Here is a 19286-nt window from a genome sequence, read left to right on the forward strand (position 1 = left end):
ATTTCAGGTTGAAGGTAGAAACCCTTCTGACATGATTTATTATGGTTTTATTTTTTTACATTTCAAAAACCTCCAGATGTGTTGAAAAATTGATATCCATTGTAGATTAGAAAATAATTAATGTTAAATGGTTCCAGATCAGTCTTAAAATGGCCCAAACAAGAGTGGTATAGATGACTCTGAGGCTGGTTAACTGGCAGCTGAATGGCCAGACTTGGCACTGCCAGCTGGTTGGCTGAGGTAAACAGAGAGATGGTGATGATGGGTGCTTTCAGGGAGAAGAATACATTGCTTGTCCTCTGTGACTGAGGGGCTTTTTGCTGTGTGTCTTTGTGTATCTGTGTTGGTGCTAGACTGCTTTCACTGGGACACTCCTCCCCAGAAAAGCCCTTGCCTGCAAGAGTAATTTATACACACATTCACTAGATGCTTGTGTGGCTTCTCCACACTGCCAGGCTCTCTGTTTTTAAGAGGCTCTGCCTCAGGCATTATCAGTATTGTACTGAAGCACCACCTTGTCCACATGGCCTTTTTAAAGTATCCTATCACAGAAGATTTGAGATCCTCAATTAATGCAGAAGGCCAAATAGGGAGCTTGTAATTTATTAAAATCTAAGGAATCTGAAATGTACTTAACCATTATTAAATTATAAAAGATGTTTTAGCCATGGTCATTTTCACTATATAGGTGTTATAAGATTCTGAAAACCTTCTGGCTTCACCACTTAGTGATGGACAAACACCAAATGGGACCATCAGCAATTGTTACCAAATGATAATACATTTGATATTAACATTGTCAATTTGTTTTTCATTTACTGTTTTCAGTAACATTTTCAAGCCGCAAAGATGAAGCTTGTTTTTTACCAGCTGGTCATTTTGCAAGTCAGTACATAAAAGCAGTGCTGAGAAATGATGCCACTTCCAGTTTTTTGAAACTTTGTTGTGTAATTAACTTATAGCATCCAAGCAAAACTATTGGACTCACTCAAGTTCTGGTCTTTCACTTGAGCACGAATTTTGGTCTGAAAATGTTTGGTCTAAAATCTAACCATAGCTTCTATATGCTAAGCATTCTTTGGGCTGCCATAGATTACCGTGTTAAAGTACTATAATAAAAATACAACTATTAATAATAATAATCCTAATAACAACATCGTACAAGTGCAGCAGGGTGTCTATGAAGCCTTTGTTTTTGGCAGTTTTAATATTATGCATATTGTTTCTGTTCTTTAGAATTGTAAACAATTTAGATCATCATTTAGTATTTAATAATATGGGAACCAAGTTGAAATGGACTTATAGAAGAGGTCTAAGAAGAAGAGATACTGATGTGTATCATAATGGATTAACATGATCATTGCTACTAGTGTCGGGTAACAATGAGCAAGTCAATGTTATAATGGCATACAGTACGTCATTAGAAGGAGTCACGTGTTTACTGGCCATAGCTAATTTAACCACACCCAGACCAAATTACAGGCTTCAGCCCACTTCTCTGTTCCCCTACCATCACCCCACACTCCTTTATGAAGAGGAAATGATGGATGGGCAGATATATATTTATCAGTTACAATGATGAATGTTTCAATTTGGCATAATGAAACCATTCATTGGAGCATGTTGACTCGTGTGAATTTTTACAGTTTTATAGTTTATATTTGTCATATGTAGGTTCAGTAGAAAATATGGGATGCTAATGTGTGATCAACTTGACAGATAGAAGGAAAGTGAGTTTGTGGCATGGCAGAAAATGCAGATTTGTTCTTTATTAGCTAAACACGCAAGCAGAGTCAGAGGAAGCTGAAGCTGCAAGAGACATAAAATCTCTTTTCCATCCTAGTTGCATAGTAACAAAGCAAGTTTCAGTTTCTATGAGTGACACATGAAACTGTCTTTCGACATCAAAGCGAGCTTTTATGAGTAACTGAATTGGTGACTCAATTTCAGTCATATTGATATGGAGATAAAAGAAAAAACTTCCACGCACTGGTGTCAGAAATATAGGAAGTTCAAATCTGCATGTAAAAAGTGTTTAAAGAACATACAGAACATGCAGAACTATTTTTGTTATTAAGCAAATGAGATCATGCTTATTTATGGCATTTCAATTCAATTCAATTCATTTTATTTGTATAGCGCTTTTAACAATGAACATTGTCTCAAAGCAGCTTTACACAGATAATGTGGTGATTAAATGTAAATATGTTCTTTGTAAGTATGTTTGTCCCCGATGAGCAACTGTGGCAAGGAAAAACTCCCCGAGATGGCAAAGGAAGAAACCTTGAGAGGAACCAGACTCAAGAGGGAACCCATCCTCATCTGGGTTGCACCAAATGTCCATTTGAAGCATATATGCAAAGTTGCGGGGTACAGTGATGATGATCAGAAGCAAACTGCACTCCCGAGTCAGTGCAGCAGACCGCTGACACCAACTACAGTCCAATCCGTCCTCAAAAGCACCCGTTCTACTCCGGAATTACATGGAACCACACAAGGTGTTGATGAGAGACCGTCCCGAGCTGCACAGAAGTGTGAAGATCCACGGAGGGGAGAGGGGCAGGAACAGTGGTCACTGGAGCCTCAGGAGCATGTTTAAACATGACACCCTTATACAGAGTGACTTATAACTGAGCATTGGAGGGTTAAGAGCCTTGCTTAAGGGCCCCAGCAGTGGCAGCTTGGTGGCGCTTTTTAGATTTTAACTTGTGACCTCCTGATCAGAGTCCAAGAATTTACCCACTGAGCTGCCACCTACCCTCATGTAGAGATTATGTTTAGAGAAGGCCTAAAACATATTAAATACCAAATAAACACCAAAAATACCATTCATTCATGATGAATACCAAAAATGTTTGTTATTTGTATGCGTACATTCACTTATACTTAGAATAGTTTGTACTAAGATCTTGTAAATTTACTCTTTCACTATTCAGTTCTGAAAATATTTTTTAGATATTGGAGAAAATCATTTATGTCCAAATAAATGAGCAGAATAATGTAATGATTAATAAAATCATAAATCTTTTTTTTTTCAGTTAATTAAAAATAATAATCACTGGCAAATCATAATGTATAATCTGAATAATACTCTAAACTATTTATTTAAAAATAATTAACCAACAGGTTTTTTTCCCTTACTTGCCACATGAACAAGGTCTTACAGTAGAAATATAATTGGAACAGAAAATTGTTTGTTTATATCGAGCAAACTTTGATCATGATACGCTGAAGAAAATCAGCCGTTTTCCTTCCGTATCAAATATCAAGCAGTCCATGTTTTTCAGCCATATAGAAAGCAATAGTAAATTCTGTTTGCTGATTTTAGAGGAACATAAACATCATCACAGTTACAGTCACGTCATGGTCAGGATTATGACCGTGACTGTTTTCAAATTGTAAAGAGAAACTGTGTCAGTAACATTATCACGTGTCATAAATTCTAGAAGTTCCATATTAACCTTTGTGTGGAAATATTTTTTTAACCCTGATGCTAAGTCAAAGATGGATGTTGCATCATAGTCTTAGAGAAAAAATATCTTGTCCCAATGTATGTTTGTACAACAACAGGATGACAGTAAAGTCAGCTTGACTTGCAAATTCCTTTTTAGTCTTATCTGAGTACTTTTGTGGTTTAACCAAACAACAGGATTTGTTTAAGGGAAGTTCATCCTAGAAGCATGGGGCAAACTTCTACGCACTGAGTGACGAATAACTGACTTGTCCAAGCACGTTAAACGTATCTCTATGTGCCTAGCTTGAGGCATTAGGAGGAGCAGAACTCCAGCGAAATGCCTGGCTGATGATACATCCCAAAGATAGAATCCTACCTTTGTCTCAATGCACCGGATGTCAGGCAGGTGTTGACACCCTGTTTAAAACACACATGCTTTGAAGCACAGATGTGAACACGCACACGTACATGTACACAGACACGGTGTGGAAAGCAACACATCACAACATTCTAGCAGCTTGTAATGAGTTGCCAATCATAAAGCACTCACCTTCAAGGCAAAGCATTGTTTAAGTTTGTTTAATGCAACATGCAATAAAAGGCACATCTGCTTTTTTATATTGTTGCTTAATTATTATTTATTAAATTTTACTGACTGGCTTTGTAAACGAAAAAAAAAAAATGGGTGTAAATGTTATCTTCTCGTGGAAAAACAGCTTTGTGGATCTCTGAAACGCCGATAGCGCACAGTTTTGTTTTGAAGATAAAGTAGTGAATCATGTGCTACAATTCCCAGCAATATTAAGCATATGTTCTAAAATCGTTTGTGTTATAAGGATTTAAAACCATCCTATGCACTGTGTTTTGAAGTAGACTGGAGGACTGTGTGAAAAAAATCGAAACAAAGGATTTTAGAAATGATTCAGTCAGCAAAGTCCTGAGTGTTTCTACTTGGACATTTGTGTTGTTCAGAGAACAGATGGAAAGAAAATGAAGGGCTTTCATGCTTTTTATGGCGGCCCCCATGTACTGCTCCTCCGTTATCATCCTTGAAGTACGGTGTCTCAGGAGACTCCAAAATTAGCACTCATGCTTTTCAGAAGATAAAGGGGATTAACGACACTTGCAGCACCGGTTTGGTCCAGCTAATAGCCATGCCACGCGTCCTCCACAAATAACCCACATTCTTTCCATTCTTTAAGCATGCTACTACTTGCTACACTTTATTCTCCCTAAAGGGGATGGTCACCACTGCCAACCCCTCATTTATCCCCTCATTTAGCATTTCATTCATCACCTTTTGTCGTTTTGCCTATTTCTTTTTTCCTTTTTTTACTACACGTGACCAGTAAAGCACACTGGAATTAATTCCTGCCATGGGTTTTAGAATAAAATGATCAAATCGCCTAATAATAAGATCCAGATTGTATGATAATAATATCCAACTGTTGAGCCTAGGGCAGTCTGAGAATGCTTACACGTTTATTGTGTGCTAAACTCATTAAAATGTTCAAACAGAACCATACCTGGCTTTTCTGCCTGTTTGAGTAGACAGAATCAGGCAATAATGGTGAACAAGCAACATCTTTACTTTAAGGGCACAGCTGGTGCTTCAAATCGTCTTGGTTTACAGATTAGCGGTAAATTACAAGTTAATGGGCCATGGTGAAAACAAAGACCATTGGGCTGGAATGTTTTAATTGGCCAAGGAGCATTGGAAAGAGCACTGTGGGGAGTTGTGAGAAGTTCAGGCTCATTCTTTGGGCTGCTGTGTGGCCAGACTATGATATATAACTTGTTTCCCCCAATTTGACAGGCGCAGCCTAAGTGTGAGGTAGAATTTATCTGTGGGAGACACTTTGTGTTTTCTGTGGAGTGTTTGTGTGCGTTGAAGTGGAGGGTCTGTGTTTGTGCTGAAGGGTAGGATATCTGCGTGTTGACATTCCAGTCATGCCAGTGACCCTGAGAAATAGTAGGTGATATCGGAGGAGGTGAAAGTTTGAAGCCTAGAGAGGAGATGATTCCAGATTAAACATGATTGAGTTTAGGTGCAGAAGGATCAATATACCAATTACAACAAAGTGTACTTCTGTGTAAAGTGACCTGACTGTAAAGGTGATAGCATGCAGGAGATATAATCTCATGCTTTCAGCATTAATGGTTGCACTCTGTAAACCAAATTCAAATGATTTCATCGCTGTCATTTTGCAGCAGAATGTGGTCGAGATGAAAGGCCATCATTGGGTTATCTTTCATGTGCTCCACAGGTTCAAACTGGATAACAGCACTGAGCTTGGATTCTTAACATTTCTGAGAAGTAACCACTGAACTCCACTTCTTTTGTGTTCCACAGACATAGTGCTTGAAGGAGCTGGTATGTGTTCTGCATTCACTGAATGAGCTTTTTTGAACATATTAAACTAGGGTAGAATTCTCTAAAATGGTTAAAGCTGACAAGAATTAGTCACAAGTAGAACTACATCTTAGAATGCACACAGCATACCTTCAGGTCAAGGCCTACAACAGGAGACTGAAAAATCATATCAGATTCTAGTGCTGTTAGTCAACACTGAAATTCAAGGTCACTCTAGACTTATCGAAAGTGGATAGATGGAGATTGGAATAAGAAGTGCTGTTTTTCTCTCCTGCAGAGGATTTGCCAAATATCGGATGTGAAAATATTTAGCTAATTTTTATGAGAATATTATTTTCCACTTGTTCGTAGATCCATTCAAGGCCTGGGAACGAAGCTCAACACTTGTGGACTTGCACAATCTTTTAACAAATTTTACATTTCTGGCCACCTCAAGAAATTTCTATCAGGATGTAAGAAAAATGAAGTGAACTTTTCCTGCACTCATACTGCTACAGCAGAAGAGATATGTCCAATTAGTCAGTGAACTCTGTGTTCAAGTTCATTCTTCAGAAAATCTGGCTTCAGGGAGGTTCCAGTCTGTTTTGACTTCATCCCTTGCTCATAAGTTTGAATACTTGAGTCAGGCGAGTCTGAGGGTCTATACAGAAATGTGGGTTGCACGAGTTAAACCCGTAGAGAAAAGAAAACACACTTCCCTTAATGCCAAACTGAATAGAAAGCTTTATCAAAACAATGTAGGGTAGCACTGGTGTTAATGCTGAGCACATGGCGGTGAAGGGCCAGGATAAATAGTGGGGCAATCCCAATGAGGAGATTGCTTTGGCATTGAGGGCCAGAGACATGAGCCTTGTGTCTCTTGAATGATGAGGTTTGACTGAACAGCAGGAGCTGAGGAGCAGTGGCTGGTCGGACAGAATAGTTAGTGTTGTTTCTGTGGTTAGTTAATAGTGCACCAAAACTCACCAGGCAGCCACAAGCAGGCTGCCTCACACTGTGTGTGGGCCATCTATACTTTTATGAAAGTACCCACATGTGTGGAATAGTTAGTGATGGCGCATTCAGGATATAGATAGGTCATTGTTTAAAGCTTTTTTTAGGGCATTTTGTAAAGTAAAAATTTCTCCATGTGCACTGGTTTCTAGTCTCTAGTTTCCTCATACTGTCCAAATGAATCCATGTTGATGAATTCATTGTTCCTGGGATTGACTCCAGGATCCAATGCAAACTCTAACCAGGATAAAATGCTGAATGAAGTCAAGTCAAGTCAAGAATCAAGAGGCTTTTATTGTCATTTCTACTATACACAGTTGTACACGGTACACAGTAAAAATGAGACAACGTTCCTCCGGACGAATATTAGATGAATAAATGATCATATAAAACATTTAAACTGAATAATGAGAATGGATTATTTTGAATGATCAGATAGTGTGTTTAAAACCTTAAATACAGGTATGAATCGATTTCTTTTCCCACTCGGAAATGTCACGTGTATAAGGTTGATGCTAGGATTGTGAAAGTTTTTTGCATTTATGCAGCAAGCAGTCAGATAGGAAGCTTGGGAAATAAAAAAGCCCATAATGCTTAATGTGAACATGAACAAGTTTTACTGAATTTAATCATTCATATATTTATCCTTAGTACTGCCTGGGCAAGGATTTAATACTATAAGTTGGTACAAAGAACAATAATATCTGGGTGACTGAAAAGAAACAAAAAGTCCCACCCACATCGCATTTTTGTAAAAAAAAATTAAAAACCGTGAAAGAATATGAAGCCCTGATTTAGTCAACCCCCACTGTTGATTTCAATCTAAATACAGTCATTGTTAATAATATATGAAGCATTAAACAGATGCAGATAGTGGCACTGATTCACGTGTTTTGAACACAATGCTCTATCACACTACTGGGTCTGAATCTGTGGCATTTGGAACACTTAGATATATAGATTTTGCTCAGACTGGGAATATTTTCCTCACAGAAATCCAATCCATCTGGCCGGGGCCTAGCTTAAATCATGCGTTGTGATGTTATGCAACTTTGTGCGGTTCATTAGCTTTGAAACTCTCTGTATTTACGTCTACACGGCACGTGAATGGTTTAATACAGAGTCTGGGTTGAAATCTTTTTGAGTGACTTTGTGCATGAATAAGAGGAGGTTGCTGAAGGAGTTAAGCATCAGAAGCCCAGCCCTATAGGAGTTAATGATTAGAGTAGAGAACCCTGGGTGGAGGAAAGCAAGAAGGCTGGGGCCATGCTTAGGGTGTGTATGTGTGTAAGAGTGCGCATATGTGTGTGTATTTGTAAAGAAGACAGCAGGATCGGCCGTAGTGCTTAAATGCAGCTGCCTGTTCCACTGAGAATGTAATCCATATGCGTGCACAAGTTCAGCTGCAGGAGAAAGGAGACATATCACCCGCGAAGAAGCAATTTCTTTTGCTTTTCTTGTTTAAATTCCACTCATACCCGCCTCTGGATCCTGGCTTGCCTTCTGCAGCCAGGAAGAGAGAGATTAAAAAAAAAAGGCAAAAGCTTGCAGTAGTCGCACGGGTCGAAAAAGTATAACGATGGAAGGAGAGGAGACGGTGGACGAGGGAGCATTGCGGTAGGTCTTGTTTTTCTCATGTAAACACTTGCTCTTGCTTCAGTAGTAGCGAGTTATGGGCTCTCACGCCTGGATGGGAGCTGAGAGGTGACCATGTGGAGCGTGTGTGCGGGATATAAACAGATGGCTTGTGTATAGCAGGTAGTAAAACAAAGATCTATGATTTAATGCGTGTTTCTTAGGCTTCGTGATGTTAATGAATAACTAGTTGGCTGTGTAATTCTGCTTCACTGCCATTCTCCATCTGCAGCTCCTATTTCAATGTTTGTACACCAATCGAATTGCATTCCTTTCAGTAACAGCTAGAAGTGTTGGGGAAAATAAATGGAAAGGTCTTAAGCGAAATCATTAGTATTTATAGTTATAATTAAAGTTATTCTGACAAACTACTGTATGTTGTTTGCTCTAATTGTGGACCTAGGTAAGTGATCTGAACTCCCTTGACCTGGGGACCACATGTACAGAAAATCTGCTGAGTACTGAAAAAAACTTTGACCACCTGAGAAACAAACTATTGCTGTTGCCAGCGCTTCAAAAACAGACACACTGATGCCATCTTTTTTGCCTTCAGATCTTGAGCATGCAGTAGGACTCGTTTCTTTGTTCAAGTTGTGTGCAGAGATCAGGTAGAGGGTGATCTTCAGGTTACAGATAGAAAAGAGGCTCATCAAGTGCTGCTTGGAGTATCTCATTTAATAATAATCCACTTGGCAGTCTTTGAAAAGGTTAACATTTAAGAACAATATGCATTGCACAACAAGAAGACCTTTGAAAAGCTCAGGCTTCTATAGCTGATCTTATTGTTTCAAAATCTGGGAGGGTTACAGAACTTAATAACTGGCCACAACATCCGGATTGCCACACTTCAAACTTAGACACACCTGTCTGTCTGCCAGAATGCCCTTTCATGAAGTCATCAGGAAGCAGAAAGGATTTTTTTTTTACGGTTGCTCAAGTGGACAGGTCTTTCCACACCTACACGAGACAAGCATGACATGTTTGCTGGGATTTGTTTTTAACGAACACTTAATGAACGCCTGTGTGTGAAGGAGAAGTCCTAAGGCGAAGGCAGATGTTGAAATGTAGGTTGATTTGTAGTAACACAGTGCTGTAGTGTTGGCACAAGACTCCCTGGTACTGCAAGCTGGCAAAAAGCCGCGCAGTCTGTCTTATGAGAGTCATAGTGCAGTTTGACTTTAGCACCCATAGGAAAAGATGTATTGTTCCTTGGAATGCTTTTTAAATGCCCCCCTGTATGTGTGTGTGTGTATACATGTGTGTGCATGTGTGTACGTGCTAAAGTAAGCATGTTTTTGTATCGGTGCAGATTAAAAAAAATTTTTATAAAAAAGGATTTCCGAGGATGGTGACGTTTTACTCAACTATCCATCACTTTACTCAAGTATTAATCAAATAGAACTTGCATATCTAGTTAATGGAATCTTTTAAATAATTTATTTCACATTACAGAAATCTCACGTATTATTTAGCATCAGTCTAACAAGTTACTGCACATTTGATTGTGTTAGTAGGTGTGTATACAGCATGCTTATTTTTGATTGCACACACAATTGTTTTTAAAATAAATAAAAAAAGTTATCATCTTTGACATGATAGGAAGTGGTCCGATAAATATCCATAAATTTAGACAATTAAGAATATACTTTAAATTTCCAACATGTAAAAGGAGGAAGAGTTAGCATATGACTGTTAGTACGTGACACGCTGCGTTGGCTGTGCTGCATTTTTGGAAGATTAACACCTTGTCCAGGAGGCGTGCGTCCATCATTTTGTCATTATTTTGTCATTCTCACCTTTCTGAGAGCATTTGAGCAATTCATAGGTGTTTCTAATGGTACCATATACACTCGCGAGCATGAAGAAAATCTGCATTGCCAGCACATATGTAAATCTGACGGAGGGTATTAGATGGGTGTAACTTGTAAAAACATTTACACAGAGCTTTATTAAAGGATTGATAAACAGAGCCTGGTGTGCATGAACAGGAGGTGATACATTTCCTAAATATGTCTCAAATGGATGTCAAGCAGATATTTACCTTCTGCATACATATGTCCTGCCCCTGTGCTAAATTTATAGAATCTCTCTGCTGCCGATTTGCTTGGCCTGGAACTGATCCTCAAATTTGGAACTCGGCTAACTATAAAAAAGGGCTAATTTCCTGATTACCCTCTGAGCATACTGTAGGCACCCACATGGCCTCGTTATGTCTGAGTCATTGTTCCCTCATCAAAAGAGCACTTAAATCTGCATTAACGCTTTAATGCTTAGCATCTGCAGATGGTACAATCTGACTTCAGGGCTCCGATCCAACTCCTACTCGATGACATTTGTTTTCATGTTTAGCCCATACAAGCTAATTGAATAGTACAGTCCCGGAGTCAGTGTTTGCTTAAACCAGATGATCTGCTAACTGTAAAGCAGTGGTAAAGGATTGGGTTCTTTCTGCTCACAGTAGACTTGTAGATTGCTTTGTGTTCCAGCAGGAGGAAAATACAGTATAATCAAATTAGAAATTAGGCTTCCTGGATTCAGTGCTGTATTTTTAGACTGAGAACCTGAACAGGAAGTCATGGGTGTAAAACAAATTACCATAGACCTTTTTTGCTACAGTCTTGTATATAGTACCTTGTATATAATTTTCTTTTAATATTCAGATTAGATTGATATTCTTGTAAGATTAGCTATACAAACTGAGATTTGTTTGTTAATTTTTAAGTGTAATAATTGGCCATAGGATTGCCATTGGATTATCATATCACCTGCACCAGGCTGCACAATTTTGAAAATGTTTGCATTGACACTTTAATTTCCTTCTGGAATAAAGTGGTCTATCTGTCTGTTTGTCTTTCTTATCTAAATGTTTTTTGGGAGAATGGATGCTCTTTCTTTGCATGTTGTGCAGTTCAGATCATTAATATACAGGCATTTGATTTAATCTTATTTCTGGAGTGAAACTTTCATGTGCACCAATATTATTTTATATTATGTATAAAGAGGTGAGACATGAATGATAAAAATGAATGCATACATTTGCTCCTTATGGTTTAAAATGGGGATAATTGGTCAAATACACCACTTTTTCATTAAGTAACTGTTAAACAAACATATTCATATATTGATTCTTGCATTTATGCATTCATCTTCAATAAGAGAAAAATCTTTTTTGATTCTTTGACCATGTTTGTGGCTTGTTATAATGAAGGAACTTTGGTGAAACCTAACACGATTTGTCTTCTTCTTATTTTCTAAGGGTATGCAAAAGTTTATACACTAAAGCATGTGTGAAAGAGGAGTGGAAATGTACAGATTAGTTTGCACAAACTGAGATTGCGAGAAGGAAGACCATGTACCAACCACAAAGTATAAACATTATGTTGCTTCCTTCAAGTTTCAAGTGCACTTGAACTTAACAGTAGCCTTGGGGAAAAAAAAAGTCACTTATATTATGTTTTTAGTCTGGCTCATCAGCAGATGGCTTGTGTAACAGTTTGCTGCTCACTAATCCGAATCGTTCCTTAGCTAACATCCGGGATAGATCAGTGAACATCTTTGATTGAATAAATCATGTTTAGTACATGTTCAGAGGAGGATGTCTATTTCCATCCTTCTGTTATTCATTAGATTAAAGGCTCTAGTGGCGATTTAATGGAGGAATGAATGGGGAATTTTCCAGTCTCTTCAGATGTACAGTCTGCTGCTTTGACATGCCTTGTTTTTTCAAGCTAATTGAAGAAGCCTGATTCCAAATTTAACCTCTGAATTCGGTTGAAAGTGGATTCCAAACCCTGATCCTCCACTCTGGCCAGTGCCATCTCTCGTTCAGCTTTTTGTTAACGCCCTTGTATGTCTGACAGGAACCTTCACCTTTTCATTGTCTCACTGGTGTGTCTTAGTCACACCATTACCCTTTGTTACTCTAGATTTCAGCCTCTGCTGGACAGTCTTGAGAAGAACAGAGTACCAGCAGGATCACAAAACAAACATGATACTTCGACGCTTGATGTACCTGAAGTGTTGTTTTTCCATCTGCTTGCAGGCAGTGCAGTTTGCACTGTGAAGGACAGAAGATCGTATTTTCCTTTGATGTCAAACTCGTTTGTATGAAATCGAACAGTGTTGAATATTGGCAATATGTATGGTATCATATTTTGTTGTCTTTTTTTTTCCCCTTCCAAAATTTCTTCCCAACCTCATTGTCATGGATGTGGTGGCTCATTTCATCACCTTAAACAACCTTATGCGGTTAAAAAACCCACATGTGACTCAACCAGTACCAGAGACACTCCAGGCTTCAAGATCAAATGTCCTCAAAGAGATCAATATGCTATCTTATTCTGTAGGTGCTTTTTTTGTAATGTGCCAGACTCTGACAGCTGATGAAATCACCATTTAAGGCTAAAGTTTCATTCTAGGGTTCGGATTTATAGGTACTTCAGGCACACACACACACACACACACACACACACACACACACACACACACACACATATACACACACATAGTATTCTCACTTTTTTTAGCAAACGGAAAAATTAACTATCTGAAATCATGATCAGCAGTGCGTAACAATAATTAGTAAGGTGTGTGCTACTATTGCCATGTATTTTCACCTGGCAGAGGATGATTTGTTTTTAATCTCTGCTGAACTCTTTTCTGATTGCGGCATCCGCAGCTCTATCAATACGCCTCCACCTTCTTGCTCGTCGGTAAGCCACTGCTTTTGTTCGCTTTGGCACCATTGACTGTAACTGCAGACTCGTTTGACGTTTGGCAAGCAGATCAGGTGCGTGTTTTTTTATACGCTTTAATCTCCATGAGCCTCCTCTGTTTTGTGCTGGTTTCTGTCGTACATGTTTAGCAGGCCCAGTGCTCAACCACTATAATGAGAACTGTCAAGGAAGGATCTCACCAGGAAATGAATGGGAGATTAACCGTAGTCATGGAATCTTCACTCATTAGAGATTAGCAGCGAATCAAGATCTCGCCATTTGGATTCACCCACATTGCAAAAATGTGGTCGTCAGCAGTAAATCCTATGGTTATGCAAGATGGCCTACTCCTACAGCCTACTCTACTCTGTGATATTAGAGAGATTGAAGTTCATCTCTGAAGACTGCTCCATTTACTAGGGAGAGACAGGGAAAGTGAAAGAAGCCAATAAACCAGACACTAGACACTCATCACTCCCCTGTGTATGATGTCACCAGGATGAGTTTGACAGATATACAGTATACACTCTAGCACTCTCACAAGATTGATGGACCCCCAGTTTACTTAAAACCTGCGAGAAATACAACCTGATGGCCTTCTTATTATTTTCTCTTCCAAATTCCATTCAAATTTTTACTTTATTTTGAGGCTCTTGTGTATGATGTAAGAAATAAAGCTGGACAGCATGGAACAGTTCAAAAAAAGAAAAATAAGCAAAAGATGGTGTGATGTATAAATTCTAGGATTATTTATGAGTGAATTATTTTCCAATTCCCACAGAATCCACACGATTTATTTTGCATACAATGTGTTTTTGAATGGTTATTTTTCTTTGGTTAAGAGCAACATCATCAATAGCTTTATGTAATGTACATTTTTGAATAAACATCTGTGATACCCAAGTAAGATGATAAAATAAACAATGTAGACTACATTTTCAGGATTAAAGTTTTCAACAACAAATTTAACGCCATAGGGTTAATGGCGTCCATCTATAAACGCAGAATCTGTCAGGAGTGTTGTGCGTACTGCACATGCATACATTCAACATATTCATAAACCTCTGCTATGTTTTTTACAGGATCTCACTCTCGTGCTCGCTCTCCTCTCTAAATTAAAGCAGTTTTTATAATAAAAAAAAATGAATAAGCAAAAATACAAGGGTCAACTCATCAGCAATTATGCTTTACTTTGATATCATGTTTGTTAAAATCATTTTATTGTTATTTCTAGATTAGGTGGACTATACACGCACTATACACGCATTGGAACAAACGCACAAGTCTTTAAATTACATTGTCAATCATGTTACAGGCAGAACTACAATCCTAACCATGCGCTTGTACAGAATTAATACACACATTTGGACCAATCAGATTTGAGGATTAAATCGCACTGTGGTATGAAAGGAATTAACTTTGTAACAAACACATTGTTACAACTGTTTAGATTTCGAAATTTGCTTAAGGTCACAGCAAGGTTAAATATTTTGAAACATTTTCTTCATATCTTTCTTCCTGTTTTTTCTACAGAGTTGTGATTTACAACTCAAGGCTCATTTTCTGGTCACACTTTTGCTACCTGTCAGTTTACTGATTGTGCATTTGTTCAACTATTAATTGAGTTTTATTTGTATATTTGATGGACTTTTTCCCAAAACAGCTTGTAAAAGATAAATAATTTATAAAATATGAATTTATCTTTTAGTGCTTATAAGTGTATCCCTTATAAGTGTATCCCTTATCCCAGTCCCAAAAAAGAACCATTTTCATCATTTAACACCGAATGCTCTTTCATTATAGTTTTATCATTGTTATGGCGTGGTCACTTAAATGCAGATCTGTTCGTGCAAATTGCAGTCCTAAGCCTATTAGATGTTTATATTAACTACAATCCAAATTTATTCTGCTTAGTAACTTCATGAATCTTTAGGCTTTTCATGTGGAGGCATTCCCAGGTGCACAGAGTGGTTTCTAACTGAATAGAGAGTAAAGAGGCCACAGGGGAAGAGAAATAAGGATTATTTCTCTTTTGATATCAATACTGAATATACAGTATCAGTAACAATTCAAAACAGGACTTATACAATACAGGATATGAACTTTGGCATTGATCCAAACATATTTATTGTGTGTTTTAAGTGTATAAAAGTGCTAGAATGTACATCCAGTTATTTTTGTTTAAATTAAATGGTATTGTTTTGTGAAAATTAATGTGCCAAGTGAACTGAAGTTAAACGGAACAGTGATTGATTTATAGGCAGAGTGAATTAATGCATTACAAAACGTCTGCACAAAAAGAAAAAAAAGGTATGAAAAGTGTAGAATTACATCCAGTTGACTGCTCACTCGAAATTCAGTCAGCTGCCTTTCTGCACCGAGTTATTGAACTGTTTGGGTGGGTCTGGGAGATCAAAACTCCACGATTACACAGGAGAGTGCTTTATTATAAATTACACTGGATTTTAATACAACTTGTCCTTTCAGCTGCCTGCAGGGCCTCTCTCTCTTTCTCTCTCTCTCTCTCTCTCTCTGTCTCTCTCTCTCTCTCTCTCTCTCTCTCTCTCTCTCTCTCTCTCTCTCTCTCTCTCTCTCTCTCTCTCTCTCTCTCTCTCTATCTCTTTCCTTTTTTGATTTCTGGAGTGAAAAACACGCAATAGGGTGCTCATTCAAAGCATTCATAAACAAACTGTACAGCACACGGAAGGGAATGAGGGAAACACATGTTTAGCTTTATCCAAAATAAAATGCAGTGAGTTTAGTGTTTTGCTTTTTTTTTTTTTCCATCAAGTGATTAAATGACCAAACGACTGCCTGATATCATTAAAACATAAAAAAAAATGAGTGTACTTCAGGCATCTGTGCACTAGGTGGCACTTTACATCTAAAGCAGGTTTAAATGTGCACTTGGGTACATAAAACCAGAGCCATTTCAGAAAACGGGGAGCAAGGACACCCTTTTTTGCTATATCTGATTGTTGTTTTCATTATTTTTTTATTCATTGGAGATAATTTTGCTTGGAGTCATTGTGCTAAAGGAGTATGGTATCAAACCCTTTTATCAGCAAGTATTCAAATGGCATTAATGTCAGAAACTATGAACAAGTACTAATATCAGTGAACTTTTTATTTAATGACTAAAAACACAATTTAATTGCAGAATTATTCGTGGAAGATTTATTTATATAAAGTTTAATATGCAGGTTGCTCAGGGTGCATCTGATACTAAGCAGCAGTGTAATGAGGGTATTAGACCAGCGTTTAACAGAGTTATGAGATGTATTCTACAAACAAGCTTCGTGGAAAACTACACACACCCACTCAGACACATGCTGTGATATCCCCGAATCTGAGCCTTCTCTCTTTCATATCTGCACTTGGCTGTAACTGAGTATTGTAGCACACAAATGCAACATTGCATCATAAATTCACGATATTACCATCTTCATCAGCACATCATAATCGGCCATGATATCATCGATCCGCTTGTAGTAATCGTCTGCAATCCAGAACACCGTGTTCAGGTTTTCAGTATAAACATGACTGCTTTCTGTTAGCTGTAATTTGCAACAGAGAAGATTTCTCACTAATTCAAAGGGAAGTCAAAAGATGGTTTTCGTTAGCCTGTCCGATACAAAACAGTATCTACGGTTTGTGGGAATGTGTGCAAATAATAAACAAAATCCTCTGCAGAAAGGGAGAACACTGTGGCATGTACAACTTCAGGTACTTATCCGATTCAGTGGACTTGCAACATGGAAATAAACATGTCAGTTTAAATTAATAATTATGTTGAGTTAATAAAAGTGGGGTGCGATTGGCTTGTAGTTCAGTGTGGAAGCTTTATTACTGCTAACATTGTGCCGGTTGGTCTTCATATTTATTTGCTGACTAGGTACATTTAGATCTGTGTACAGACAAAGCACACCTTATTCATGACCGTGATTTTTTTCTTATTTTCTGTTTCTGTTTTATTCTTTTTTGTATGTTTTCTAATTTGTACAAGGAATGACGTTATTACACGATATCTGGATTGAAGCCAGAGGGTTTTAGCAGCACGTGTGGAGTCCCTGTGTAGTACAGCCATAGCTGTGCAAGGGTCATCAGTGTTTTACTGTGCCGCACTGGTGCCTAATTATCCATCCCCCATCCCTCCCTCCACTCGTTCACTGCGTCCTCCAGCAGCCTTGATGCTGTGGATGTGGCTGCTGTGAAGTGGTGACTGTGAGGTTTGTGTGTGTGTGTGTGTGTGTGTGTGTGTGTGTGTAAAAGTGTGAGAGAGAGCGAGAGACAGAAAGAGAGAGAGAGAGAGCACCATATTGGCCAAACAGGAATTGGGGAGGGGCTTATTATGGCTGTTAAAGATTCATTTTGAGGTGATAGTCATTGCTGTGCATATTATTCTCCTGAACCGAATTCATGATGCCCATTCAATTAGAGTTTGTTTTCTCCCTTGACCTCTTTAATGACCTTTTGTTTGTTTGTTTGAGTGTCTTTTTTTATGTATTTATTTTTTTTTTATCAGAGATTTTCTATTAAATATTTCCCTGGGTCTGTTGACCGTTAAAAAAAACAAATCAAGCACAAGGGCCTCTTTTGCCAGAAATGATGAAATGTTGATCAGAGTTCATCATGTGCTATGCCAAATGTGTTTTTTTTTTTTCCCCTCTTTCGTTTTAATGAAGGAACTGTTGGAGAAGATTCAGTAGCAGTGGCCTGGGAATATGGAGTACAATAAGAGTGGGCAGAGTGCCAGACAAACTCCTGACAGATGTAGTGAACTTGAATGCTTGGGGGGAAACAATCTTTTTATAAACCCAGCTTTTTTTGCCAAGTCAGAGCAAAGTGCGACATGCCATTTGTTACACTGGGACTGATGGATTGACAGGAATACGTCACTGTTTAATACTGATTTATCTGATCCTATTATCATGAGCAAATCACTTCCTGTGTACATGCCCTTGCATGCTGATTTTTATAGGTCACTTTTTTATAGCTGACTTGCCAGGACAAAACCCCGTGTGACTCTGTGACATCCATCCTGTTAGTTTAAAGAAACAGGAAAAAAAACTAATACAATTATTGTCTGCACTGACACCGGCTGATCTACAGTATGAGTGAGAATGCTGTCTCAGAGAGCTTATTAATAGAATTCATTGTGAAACCCCATGAGCACTGATAACAAACTGACCCCGTGCATGGCCTTCCTCATTCTTTCAGGTTGAGCGTTTCTTAGAATATGAATCATAATCATCATGAGCTAAAACTTCAAAAAAAAATTAAAATGCAACACTGCAACAATGCTTTGGTCAGAGTTTAGAGCTTTAGGTTTGAATATCCAGAATAGATTTTAGTCTGGAGCTTCATGGAGTTGTAAACATCACACTGGAAGGTGAAGGCATATGCAAGCAACACTCACAGTGTCACTCACAAACGTTTCAGTCGAAACAATTTTTGCCTTTGTGATACTGTTCTTAGTAAAGAAACTGTGGATGTTTCAACACTTCACAAGCACATGATACACGTGAAATTCATGATTCTTTATTTATTTGCATTTTTATTCATTATTATTTTTTCATTTTTTCATTTTTTTTTTCCTCACATCAGCCCACGTGGCTTCAAACCTCTTACACAGGAAAAGCTATTTGTTGGCAGGTGTTCCTGCATTATTGCATGCCAAACATTCAAAAGTGTAGCGCAATCATCGCATAGATCAGGCGGAATTCTTCTACGTAAAAAAAAAAATAAATTCCTGTGTTTTTGAGCCCCGCCCCAAACAAGAACCGAATCCGTTGAAGTGTTTTGGTTGAATGGTTGTAGTTTCACACATGTTTCACCTGAACTGGACTTTTTTTTTCTTGCATAGAGAACATGAGATTTGATTGATTTGTCATGATGTTCATTCGTCACCTGTAGGACAGTTTCTTTCAGTTTCTTATATGATTATTGCTTTTTCACATGCGATCACATTATTTGCATGCTTTGAAAGATGGCTAAAAGATCTTGTTTTATTACACGCAGAATGAAATATAATTAATAAGTATGTCTAATGTGTACAGTCCAGCATTTCTGTTTACAAGATCTAAATCTGGCAACCCTGATAAATTATATAACT

The 19286-nt window shown here is 38.0% G+C and overlaps 1 protein-coding gene across 6 annotated transcripts in view; it reads left to right on the plus strand.

Annotated features, from left to right (window-relative positions):
• Positions 1-19286, plus strand: part of plekha6 (pleckstrin homology domain containing, family A member 6) — an 87112-nt gene that overhangs the window by 23759 nt on the left and 44067 nt on the right. The window contains exon 1 of one of the 6 annotated variants that reach the window (XM_046874706.1): positions 5810-5828. The exons of 4 other annotated variants lie outside the window; for them this stretch is intronic. Coding sequence is in view for 1 of the 2 variants with exons in the window: in XM_046874698.1 (XP_046730654.1) it covers positions 8401-8438 (38 nt within the window). In the remaining variant the exon portion in view is untranslated. Of the gene's footprint in view, positions 1-5809; positions 5829-8087; positions 8439-19286 lie in introns of those variants that run through there. One more of the 6 variants, XM_046874698.1, reaches the window with a different exon arrangement.

This window comes from Silurus meridionalis, chromosome 19 (genome assembly GCF_014805685.1).
Source record: "Silurus meridionalis isolate SWU-2019-XX chromosome 19, ASM1480568v1, whole genome shotgun sequence".
NCBI classification, from domain to species: Eukaryota; Metazoa; Chordata; class Actinopteri; order Siluriformes; family Siluridae; genus Silurus; species Silurus meridionalis.